Genomic DNA, 12,265 nt, shown 5'->3' on the forward strand with positions numbered 1-12,265 from the left:
TTAAAGGGGAGGGTTGGAGGGGCTACTCACCTCCCCAAGAGGGCTTCGGGCTCTACTGCATAGGTTTTAGAAGGAGGTTGCTTGGTTGGACTTCTCTGGGACCTGCGAATAAAACCTCTGAATTATGAGATGTACGTTCACGGTGGAATTCTCTGGTCAGTGGGTGGTGGAGGTGAGAGGTGCAGAACTAGATTCTCTTTAAGAGCGCTATGGGTGGGGGGATTGTACAATAGGAAGAAGAGTCCGATTTATTGCTGAAAAGGTGGCCCCCATCCTTGCATACAGTTTGCTGCACATACTACAGTGATCAGATGCATCTCTACCCCAATGTGTAAAAAGCTCTAGAGACTAGAAGGCCGTGGGGAGACTCCTGACTGCATCTTAGAGACCTCCCCTTATCAAAGGTAACACTTTCCTAATCAGACTCTTGTATTTGCCTGTGGAGGCTTCTGTTCTCTCACTTTAGTTTCATTTGCTCGCTGACCCCTAACCCCTGAATTCACCCTGCTGTGCTGCTTCTGGCCTTGCTGAGCTTCGGAACTGGCCTTATGGTGATAATACCGCACTGAACTCTTCTCTAACCTTTGTCAGTTTAATTTACAAAGTTGAATTAACCTTTGATTCTTGCATTTTCTATATTTGACCTATTCTTTTTTTCTTTTTATCTATTTTTTTTCTCTGTTTCTGTCTCTTCCTTCTCTTTCCTCCTCCCCCCTCCCCTTCCTGTGTCTGTCGTCACACATATCACCTTGGACGTCACTGGGACATCCCCACTGCCACATTTGTTTTTAAACAACCACATTCTCTCTGGGGACCCATTGCTTGGCACCTGCAGCGACCTTGGGAGGCTCCTCCGCGTCCTACACCTTTGTCTCATTGCTTTTCTCTGCAGTGACTCTTCTCTTGCTCTGTTAGGAACTTGAATGCCAAAAAACTAAATTTGCCTAAAAGCCCAGTTCCTATGACAATGATCAGTGCCCCCTTTGGAAGAATCTGTCAGGACTGCCATGGCCACACCACCAAGCTCTCTGTGGAAGAGGAAGGTTTGGCAATTGGAAAAAGCTGGACCTCCAGACTTATTACCCTTCACAGATACTTTTGTGCCACTTCATAAGGAGTTTGCCCCCTTTTTCATAGCAGTATAAAAATGTTTGGGAGCTCTTCTCTTTAAACTCTCTCTATATAATATATATTAAAAAAAACAACAAACCATTACACTAGGTTTACAGAAAAGTTTCTGCACATCTGCTACTGGTTGCATTTTTGGTTCTTAACCTGAAAATGATGTAGCAGAGAAGGATTTCTAAGTACTCTCTAAAGCTTGCATCAGATTGTTAAAATCACCCCGTGTCCCCATTGTAACCCTGTGCTCCTCTGCTGCCCTTCAATAAGTAGTTGGCTTCGCTCGCATTTAAGTGCCCCTGGTAAGCCTGCTGCGATTCGCCGGAGCATTTTGCTGGCATGATGGGCAGAGTAAGTCACCCTGTTGCCCATGCAGCGGAAGAACTCGGATTTGTTGAGTATTTTCTGGGGCTGATCCAGCATCCTGGGAGGCGCTTTGGTCCTGGTAGTATAACCAGCACCCGACGCTGGCTCTGTGAACAGGGCCACCCTAGGACGTGCCCAGCACCTGTGGGCTCTGGAAGGTGCGTGTCTCCCAGTCAGGGTGATACCTGCTGCATGGCTACAGATCAGCCACAGACCTCGTGTCTTGGCGGATGTGGCCCAACTGTGACCCACATTATCGCGTAAGCATCAGTCCCCCAGGTTGGAAGCATCCACTGTGAGCCTGGTGCGAGTCGCGCCCCCCTCCCCACACGTGCTCAGTAGAGCGCAAGGCAGGGCCAGCCCGGAGTGCCCATAAATTGGAACACAGCCATCCTGTCATACTGCCCGAGTGCCCCGACCCCCGTGTCGGTCAGTGGCTTCAGTGACATTTTAAAAATTCTGGTGGAAGCCAGCTGCCCCTCTGCTGTTGGGGGTACCCCACGACATGCCCAGGAGAGGAGGTGAGGTGCATTTGTTAAAGTTCCCCGTAGAGACTCGGGTGAATCCTGCTCAGGGGCGTCAGTGTCTGAGTTCGGGGGTACCTTCTCCTGAATAAAAACTGCCCCCTCCGTTGTGGTCACATATCATTCCACATATCTCATCTCTGAGCATCTCCACAGAAGTTTGATCTTTGTTCTTTTTGGTTTCTTTACTTTTTGGTTCTGTTGTTATTTTCTAATGTTCAAAGACGAGCCTTTCTCTTTGGGAATCCAAATGATCCTATGGTCTGCAGGGCAGAGCTGCCCGTGTCAGTGGGCACAGGCCCGTGTCCCCAGCGCTGGCAGTTTAGAGGGTCAGGTACACACACCGGAGGCCACAGGCTACCCAACAGCTCAGCCAGGCAGCGCCTGTCGCCCCAGCCCCATTGGCCTCCAGCCCCGCCATGAACCTCTCCCCCGGGATCCCCGATCTCCCGTCCCACCACGGCAGCAGGAGCAGACACGGTTCTTAGGCACAAGGCAGAGTATCAAGAAGAGGCCCATGGTGCCTCCGGGCCCGGCGTAGAATCCCAGGGCCATTAGGAGGGCAAAGGAGGGAGAGGTGATCCTCACGCAGGTCACCCGTCACTGTCCCCTGACTCCCGGCAGGCTCTTGGTATCGTCTTCGGCAGAAGTTGCATATTCACCCAGGAGTGCCCATCTCAGAGGTCTGCCCCACCCTGGTCCCAGTCCTATAGGCAAAGGCCTATGTCTGTGTTTCTGAAGACCTGACCCAAAGTGTGGGGAGGCCTGACATCCATGACCCTGTCCCCTCAGCTCATTCTGGGCCAAGCAGGCCTCAGCTGAAGCAACTTTGGGGTCATTGTATTGGCCCCATTCAGACAGGCCCATGGTTTGTAAGGGATGCCCTTCGGGAGACAGCATTCAGGCACGCCCGCTCCCACCGGACACTGAGTTCTCTCATGGTGGCTGCAGCCCTCAGCCCTGCCGGGAACCCCTAAGACAGGCCCTGAAGGAGGGAACGCTCGCTGCCCCGCTCAGCCGCCCTGCCCCTGCGCCCTGTCTCAGTGCTGCCCAGTCTTGACATGCCACAGGGCTTCTCTGCTCGTTTTTTGGAATATTTATACGGCAGGTGTGGATCACGTTTTTCTACTAATAAGAATGCTAACATTGTTGTGTAGATAATCAGCGAGGCCTTGATGAAGTTTACACCTTCGCATTATTAAAGGAAATAACAGTTCATGTGAACTCACCAGCGTGTTTGGATTTTATTTGATAGTTGTGTATCCTACAAAGTGCCAAAATCCCTTTGCCTCCACCTCACAGGTACCTGGATTACTTTGATTGCCCCAGAGAGCCCTTTAAATTGGACCCCAAACTCGTAGCTTGCTGAGTGGAGTTCTAGCCAAAGGAATCGCTTTCCCTTCCTCATGAGGAGTGATGCAGTTTTCTCAGCTCTCCTAAGAGCTGCTGTGGGTCACCGCCTCCTTGGACTTTCCCCAGCAGACAGGGCGAGGGGAAAGTGCCTTTGCAGAGCCAGAAGGTGGTCACCTTGGGATCAGGGGCACACTCTGGGCCACCAGAACCACAACTCTGTTGCAAGTTCTCCCGATTGCACGGCTCCCTTCACGACTTCATATCAGAGGCTTCACAGAGTGACGTGGTGACAGAATCTAAGAGAAGGGTCTCATTGGCAAGCCCTATTCTGTTTAAAATCACACTTAATTGGATGCCTCCTGAAAGCCCCAAGACCAGCCATCTATTCAGCAGATTCCAGGAAGGAACAAGCAGACGAGTGAACCAGAACCTCAGCTTAATGGTTCCGAGAGTCGGAGGCAGGAGGGGGCACTTCTGCACTGATGTCCCGCGACACAGTGACTCGGGCCCCCTCAACTGTAAGGTGGGAGATATCTTCCCATTTTGAGGCATTTATGGGCGTAGGCACTTGTAGGTCTCAGTCTTGGGCAAGCCAGGTGTTCAGTGCCGACACCTCCCAGACCAGGAACCACAGAGGATGGGCAGCCCCAGCTTCATAACCCCACCGTTTAGCGCATCTCGAAGCCCAGAGGTTGTGGAGGAACTGCTCCCAAGAAGCACTCTAGGTATGCAGGTGTGCAGATGGGGTAGCCAGGAGAGGTCAGGGGAAGGTCATGCAAAGATAGACCCCAAAGTTGTTTTCTTTTCCTTTTGTAAAATGTTAAGCAGGATGCAGGAGATAACCTTTGTCCTTCTAGTTTCCTGGACTAAACAATTCTGTAACAGCCGCCAAGAGGTAATGAATGTTGACTTGACTTGGATACCCTTTCACTTGCATCCAGTGTTTCCTTTATTTACAGTTTTTTGTAAAAGCTCCGCACATCCTTTCTCCAGCTTGAGGGGTACCTCACTTCCTCTGGAAGTCTAGACTCTTAATGGTGAACTGGGTGGTCCCTTGGGGATAAGTCTTTGCTCTCTCTCCATCCATCCAGTACATCAGTTAGGTCAGGGCCACCAGGTAAGACTGCACAACTCATCCTTGGGTGGGGAGTCATAGGAACAGCTGTTATTCATTGTAATGCAGGCAGAAAACTTAGAAACAGTGGTCCTCAAAGTCTGGGGTGCTCCATCAAATCCTGAGCCTGAGCCTCACCCCCAGAGATTCTGACTTGGTGGAATGGGGGAACCCCAGAATCTGAATTCTTAACAAAGCACCCCAGGAATTCTGCTGCAGGTAGAGAAACATTATGCTAAAAGGTATTTATTTTTCAACTAAAGATAAAATCATAAGAATCAATGAATAAAGATGGGACCTACCGATTGTCTTGCAGGAAAAAGTCCTGCTCAGTACACACTGTGGAGGACATGGACATTAGGGAATCTGTACCCTGTGCTGGGGACTGTAGGACATCTCACATGCAATGACAGGCTCTTAGAGTTGAAGAGGATCTGAAGACATCCTCTATCCTAGGCTCTTCCCAGTGCAGGAAACTCATCCAGAACATTACGGTATCCCGGCCAAGGGATTTTCCAGTCTCTGCTTGAATGCCTCTGGCAACAGGGAGCTCTTCCAAGGCAGCTCACACCACACTTAAATAGCTCTTGTGTGTTAGTTCTGTCTCATGTAAGCTCAAGTTTGCCTCCTACCCCCATAGTTGCCATCCACTAGGGACACTGAATGAGACTACTTCCTTCTCGTGACACACCTTTAAATATTTGGAGACAGTGATCTTATCTCCAAGACTAAACACTGTTCCTTTGTTCAACAAATATTCTTTGAACGTTTCTTATAAGTTGGGTTGTCCTAGATGCTGGGGAGACAAGAGACAGACAGGGTACCTGCCAGGATATTCTAGAGGGCGGGGCAGCCAGATAAAAAGCATGTCAATGAACAGAAAATGGCAGATAGTGGTAAGAAGAGAATAAAACAGAGTAATGTGGTAGGTACTGGTTAGAGTTGCCTGAGTAGATAAGAGAGCAGGACAGGGGAGGGGGGAACCTCTGCCAGAAGGTGACATTTGAGCTGAACCTGCAGGATAACAAAGAGCCACCACAAGGTGACGGGGCTGGAGGGTTCCAGGCAAGGCGTCAGCCAGGCACTCTGACAGGAACGGGCTGGGCGTGGTGAGCAGATAGAATGGAGGCACTCCCAGCTGGAGCACAGGGATGGGAGGCGGGGCTCAGTGCCCTGAGTTATGATGCTCAGAGGAGTGGGAGAGTCCACAGCACGTGTAGCACCTTTTAGACTAAGGGAAAGAATTTGAATTTTCTATCAAATGAGAGAGAAGACCATTGCCCTACCTTCTGTTTTATATCAGTCTCGTTGCCCTCCTGGCCCTTGGAGGTGTTGGCCTTGGCCTTCAGAGCAGTGCAGCCCTCTGATGGGTCTGCTGAGCCCAGAGCACAGGTGGATAACGGCTGCTTCTCCCACACGGAGCAGCTTTGCAGTGGTTTATTTTTCTTCCTTAGAGACATGACTAGTTCCCTAAAACCATATTTATGTATAAACCTCAGAACATGGTGTTAGTGCCTTTGAGTCCAAAAATACAGACATTCTTTCCCCACAGAAATACCTTAGGCTCCTTCTGCAGGAAGTAGACACTTAACACCTATGGGGTACGGGTGTCAGGTGTCCTCCAGCCCTGAGTCATGGGATGGGGAGGAAGCCCAAGGCCATATTTCTTCCCTGTTCAGGGAAGCAGCTTTGGTATTCTGAAGACCAGGAAGGCCTGCATGTCTTTCTTTGCTTTTGTGTGTGGATGTGTGAGCACCACGGGGAAGCAGAGTGGACGGTGTGCTACTGGGGAGAAGACCGGCTCTAGCTGAATGCAGGGACCCGTGGCCGGTTTCCTGCTGCCAAAGCCCAGAGACAGAGTGGCCAGAGCTGGGTCCTCTGAGCATGGAGCCCGTTGCCAGACTCGGGCCTTCCTGGGGAACAGGCTGTGTCTTCAGTGTGGGGTTGAAAGGGACCAGTGGGGGAGCCTGAGGAGGGGCTGGGAAGCAAGAACAAGGTCCCAAGGAGCCAAAAATGAATATTCAAGATCCTAGGAGGCTCCTGCGGCGCAGGCCCAGCTGAGCCCTGGGTGCCAGGAATTAGGTTGTGAGTGGTCGTCTCTTATGTGCTGGCCGGTGGCCTATACCATGAATTGAAGTTAGAAATAAGGGCCATCAGAATAGGACAGCAGTTGAAGGAGCCCCGCCGTGCCTGAGCAGGGCCCCTGGGATACACAGAGGGCCTCCCAGGAGCACAAACCACAGGGAGACAGAGTGTGTGGCCCATCTCTGTCACCTTGGGTTACCTGTTCTTTCCATCATTTGGCACGTGATGTGGCCAGAGGCCCCTGGGCCTGGCCCAGATTCAGCAAAGGCCCAGTGAGACCCAGGTTGTGTTGGCCACAGTTCCTGCCTCCAGTCAACAGGCCTGGGTGACCCCAGTGGGTCCGGAGGACACAGGAAGCTTCAGACAAGGTCTGGTGGTGTGATGGGGCTGCCCCTTCTGGAACCCTGTCCTTCCAGAAGAAGAAAAATGAAGCAGCGTACCCACTTTTCAGCCTGGGGTCATGGTTTCCACACTGGCTTCCACAGAGCTCCGCATGGGTCCTTGCTTCCCCCAGCACAGCCTTCCGCCTCCCAGATGCTGGTGGGAATCACCAAGTGGTCAGGGGTCCACCACAGGCACCTAGCACCCATCACAAGGGGACCCGATGGAGCCGAGCCTGGGGTCCTTCTGTGATACCATCAATAGCCCAGGGCTCCCAGGGGATTCTAGATGGACACCAGGGAGTAAGACACAGAGGTTGAGTCATTCAAGTGAGTCCAGCTAGAGCAGGGATGCTCTGTGCTGCTCAGAGGTGAGAATGTGTGTCCGTCTGTGGTAGGCACATGTCCTGTGTGAGTGAGCCTGTCGTGCGTGCATGCGTGCATCTCTGGGTGAGTCGGCTGGGTTTCCTGAAATCTGATCCAAGCGTGCCTGGCTCCCAGATGGTGAGTATTCCCAGACCTTCCACCTTGCCCTCTGGGCCTGGCGAGGCCCCTATATCTCCAGAGTAAGTGAGCTTCATTCGTCTTCCTGGTGCAATGAAGAAGGATGTGGTCCAAAGTCGGGATCCTCTGGAGCGGCTCCTAAAGAGGGGGAAGGAAGCGCGGAGGTGCGCGGGGCATCTTGTTGTGCCTGACGTCACCACAAGCCCAAAGGAAGCCCTGGGAACCCTCTGTCGCCCCATCTGGGACCCTGTCCCTGGCAGCTCCCAGGGCTCACGGGGAGACCAGCTGAGTGTGGGTTGAGAGCAGGGATGGAGACACAGTGCCCAGTCTCCTCCTGACTTGTGGGTGCCTTGTGCCCTTGTCCCCTGGTCTGTAAGAGGAGGCTGCCATCCTTCCCTCTCTTCAACACCTGGGGGTAGAAAGGCCCCAGGGAAAGTGTCACTCTGAACACAGATGCCACAGCCGTCCTGTGGGCTCTACCCCGCCCCCAGGGCTGTTGCTCAGCAGGTCCAGGTCTGCATCTCAGTGTACTAACCAACACCATCCCTCTCTCCCTCCCCCCCAAGCCAACGGCAGCCCCACCTCAGGCCTGAGCACGGGCGCCATCGTGGGCATCCTCGTCGTCACCTTCGTCCTGCTCCTGGTGGCCGTGGACGTCACCTGCTACTTCCTGAACAAGTGTGGCCTGCTCATGTGCATCGCCGTCAACCTGTGCGGAAAAGCCGGGCCTGGAGCCAAGGGCAAGGACATGGAGGAGGGCAAAGCCGCCTTCTCGTGAGTGCAGACCCGCCCGCTGCTGCGGAGTGCTAGACTCTGCCCCGGCCTGGGGCCCAGCAAGGGAGCCACCTCAGCTTCCCCATTGGAAACCCCGAGGGGAGCAGAGCATTAGAGAACTGTCTCTCAAAGCAGGGTCTTCAGGGGTACCTGTTTAAAAAGCAGACACCTGGACCCAACCCCACAACTAGAATCGCATAGACATTTGAAATCCCTACGTAGGTCAAAATGAGGGGAATTGTCAGAGCTAAGCCTGGAGGGGAGCTACCAGGGAGGGGTCAGCATTTGAGAGACACACTTGCCTTGCTGCCGTTCATGCATCCATCATTCAACAAATATTTATGGCGCAGCCGCTACGGGCACGGCACCATCCCCAGGCGTTAGGGGACAGCAGTGAACAAAGCAGATGAAAATACCTGTCCTCCTGGAGGACGATCCAGCATCCTCCTGGAGGATGTGCTCCAGCATCTCTGGAGAAACAGATCCTGAGCCAAATAGCAGGAACCTTCACAGACTGTCACTGGGTGGGGCTGAGGTGGAGCAAGGCGAGAAGGGACGGAGCAAGGAAATAAGTTGTTAGCACCACCCCATGCCAGGCACTGTATATACATATACATACATCATATACTTATACGTGTATGTACATGCATATACACATACGTATACATGTTTTACTTACATATATGTATAGCTATACTTATACACGTATGTACTTACATATACGTATACACTTACAGATATACATACATCATATACTTACACGTATACATACGTACATATACGTACACGTATACTTATATATACATCATATACTTTCCGTGTTTGTACTTACGTATACACATACACATACGCATACATACTTACATGTATACGAATATAGATGACTTGAGCACTGAACTGTGCCAGGCACTGTGCTAAGCACTTTATATCCATTATCTCAGTTAATGTTCATAACATCTAGGCAAGGTAGAAACTGTTATTTGCCCCATTTTCCAGGTGAGGAAACGGAGGTATGGGTGAGCAGGTCACACAGCTAGCAAGAGCGGGGGCTGAGATGCCACACTTGACTCTGGTTTTGGATCCCACCACCCCCCGCCCCAGCCTCGGGCCAGGCACAGGTGCCTGAGCTGTAGCTGGCTTCCCCGGGAGTCCCCTGCATCCCCCAGCTCCCTGGGATGGAACCAGCAGAGCTGTCTCCACAGGAAAGATGAGTCCAAGGAACCCATCGTGGAGGTGCGAACTGAGGAGGAGCGGACCCCAAACCACGATGGAGGGAAACACACAGAGCCCAACGAGACCACGCCGCTGACGGAGCCCGAGTACGTGGGCGGGTCAGGCTGCCACCTCCTCGGCAGAACCTCACACCCACCGCATCACCCTACGCACAGCTCCATGCTTCCCACCCACGGCTCCCCGCCGAGCATGGCAGGCCAGAATTCTGGAGTGCTGGGCCAGGAGCGCCTGACCCCACTCTCTCCCTAGACACGAGGCATTCTTGATTCTACCTGGGTGGCTGTGGATGCCTTAAAGCCTCCGTGCGTACGTGGGATCCCTAGACCCTGTGCCCAGGTCACACACACATTCTGGAAATGGCTTAAGGAGATAAAACTTCATTGAGAGAGGCTGAGCTTAGCAGATTCTGTTTAGGATATCCAAGAATTCTAGGGTTTTCTGCATTCTTCCTAAAAGGGCAAGGGAAGCTGGGGCCCTGGTAAAAGCTCCCTGGTTCTCCTGGTCTCGGAAGCCTTGGGGACCCTCGGTCAGAAGCCACATCCAGCTGTGATGGTAATGACCACGTGGGTATCATGGGTCCTGTGGGTTTGAAGGAAATGGAGTTTCATGGAAGCACAAAATCTCTGGCTGGACCACCCACAGCCCTGAGGGACCACGTGGAGCCCTCTTCGTCTCCAGGGCAGGTGGGCCCAATTCCCCAGGGACCTATGATGCTTGTGGTGGTGGACGCTGAGCTCCAGCTGGCCTCTCCCTGAGTCGAGATGCAGGCAGGGGTCCGAAAGGGCCGCCAGGGCCGTAGGGAAGGGAGCCCCGTGCAGATCGGGAGGGGAGTCAGCAGGGAGGAAGGTGACAGGCCCTGTTAGACTGCCGAGTTCTCTGTTGTCTCCTGTGTCCTCTTCTGCCCGCCTGGGCGTGTGCTTCCTCTCGCGTCCTCCTCTCTCTGTGGGCCTGTGTCCATGCCTGTGCGTCCCCCGCATGCCAGCCCCCGGCCCCCGCCTTGGCCTCCGCCCTTCCCGGCTTCTCTGTCCGTCTCAGCTTCATCGTCTATCTCTTCTACTTCCTGTCCTCCCCACAGGCTGCCTGCTGACACCACAGCCACTGTTGAGGACATGCTGCCTTCTGTCACCACCGTCACCGCTAACTCTGACACTATCACCGAAACCTTTGCCACTGCTCAGAACAGCCCCACCAGTGAGACCACCACCCTCACCTCCAGTATCGCCCCCGTGGCCACGGCCACCCCTGATTCAAACTCTGTGCCCACCGGCCAGGCCACCCCTTCCAAGGGGCCCGGCGCCGCCGCCACCTCCCCGCCCCCAGCCTCAGCCCCCAAGGTCGCCCCTCTCGTTGACCTGAGCGACCCCCCGACCTCAGCCCCCGCCGCCAGCAACCTGTCCTCTAGCGTCCTGGCAAACCAGGGGGCCGTGCTCAGCCCCAGCGCCCCTGCCAGTGCAGGTGAGGCCCCCAAGGCCCCTCCGGCCAGCAAGCCGGTCCCCCCCCCGGCCGGGGCATCCGGTCCCCTAGCGGTGGCACCGACGACCCCCACCCCAGAAGCCCCCCAGGCCAAGCAGGAGGCTCCCGGCACCAAAGGTCCGGACCCTGAGCCCACCCAGCCCGGCACCGCGAAGAGCCCAGCCGAGGCAGCCAGGGCCCTCGCCAGCCCGAAGAGCGAGGCGGCCTCCATCAGCACCACAAACCCTGCCCAGGGCGAGGACTTTAAAATGGATGAAGGGAACTTCAAGACCCCAGATATTGACCTTGCAAAGGATGTTTTTGCAGCCCTGGGCTCTCCTGCTCCCGCCGCCGGGGCCAGTGGACAAGCCCCTGAGCTTGCTCCTTCCACGGCCGACGGCACTGTTCCTCCTGCGCCAGCCAAGACCGAGTACGGCCTCTCTCTGTCCACTGTCGTCGGGGGGTGTCCCGTGGTGGTGTGCGTTTGTGCTGTGTCCTCCCTGTTAGATGTGTCTTCAGCCTACTCCAGAGCTTCTCCGAGGCGACTGTCAGCCAGGGGCTGGGCCGAGGCAGAGCGTGGGCACAGGCAGCAGGCCCGGCAGGCAGCCGCCTGCTGACTAATTAGGCCACGTTAATTAGGTTTTATCCTTATCGTCCTAGCGGTGGCGTCTGTCGTCCCTGCAGGAGCCTGTGCATTCGGGCCACAGATGAGCGTAGCTTGGGAAGTGAGCTAAAGGAGGTCAAGGTGCCCTGATCGGCCACCCTGGGGCCCGCAGGCAGTGTGTCATCCAGGGCAAGGCCGAGTCCCCAGCAGAATGGCACGGGTATTCGGGAAGTAAGGAGGCAGACCCTGAGGCTCGTGTGGGGAGAGGCTCTGTGTGGTCCAGAAGGCCCCGTCACACTCCAACCGACACACCCACCCTTGCTTCTCCTGCCCTTGAGTGACTGGGAAGACGCAGAGCTCCCAAGCACTGAGTGACCGCTGGGTCTTCCAAGTTCGAGGCCAGGTCCTTAAGCTTACAGGTTTCTTCAGTGTGAGGCCAAAATGCAGGGGCACCAGCTGGGGCTGGGGTCTGAGTCTGCTCTGGTGTGTCCTTAAACCAGATTCTCACTCTTGGGACTGATAGAGGCAGAGTCAGACAGAGGCTTTTATAGAGGCTCCTGTGGCTGCTCCCAGATAAGCGGAGGTGCTGCCACCAAGAGCAGCAAGGGGACCCTCACCAGGAGCCCCGAATCTGTCAGAAAATAAAAGGACAGCCCCGCCCACTCCACCCCACTCAGCTCCCCTGCAGCCCGGCAGCCCACTCTGGCCTCTCACCCGACTCCCATGGAAAGCTGCCTCGGTAACAGAGCATTTT

General features: G+C 54.5%; 1 protein-coding gene across 24 annotated transcripts in view; it reads left to right on the forward strand.

Moving 5' to 3' along the window:
• Positions 1–12,265, forward strand: part of LOC309668511 (neural cell adhesion molecule 1) — a 312,134-nt gene that overhangs the window by 296,148 nt on the left and 3,721 nt on the right. For 10 of the 24 annotated variants that reach the window (XM_082478402.1, XM_082478421.1, XM_082478419.1 and 7 more), the window contains 3 exons: positions 8,015–8,222; positions 9,425–9,541; positions 10,531–11,337. In XM_082478402.1, the coding sequence (XP_082334528.1) occupies positions 8,015–8,222; positions 9,425–9,541; positions 10,531–11,337 (1,132 nt within the window). Of the gene's footprint in view, positions 1–835; positions 3,247–8,014; positions 8,223–9,424; positions 9,542–10,530; positions 11,338–12,265 lie in introns of those variants that run through there. The other 14 variants (XM_082478404.1, XM_082478405.1, XM_082478406.1 and 11 more) reach the window with 2 other exon arrangements.

This window comes from Balaenoptera physalus (assembly GCF_965194825.1).
Source record: "Balaenoptera physalus genome assembly, chromosome: 10".
Lineage (NCBI taxonomy): Eukaryota > Metazoa > Chordata > Mammalia > Artiodactyla > Balaenopteridae > Balaenoptera > Balaenoptera physalus.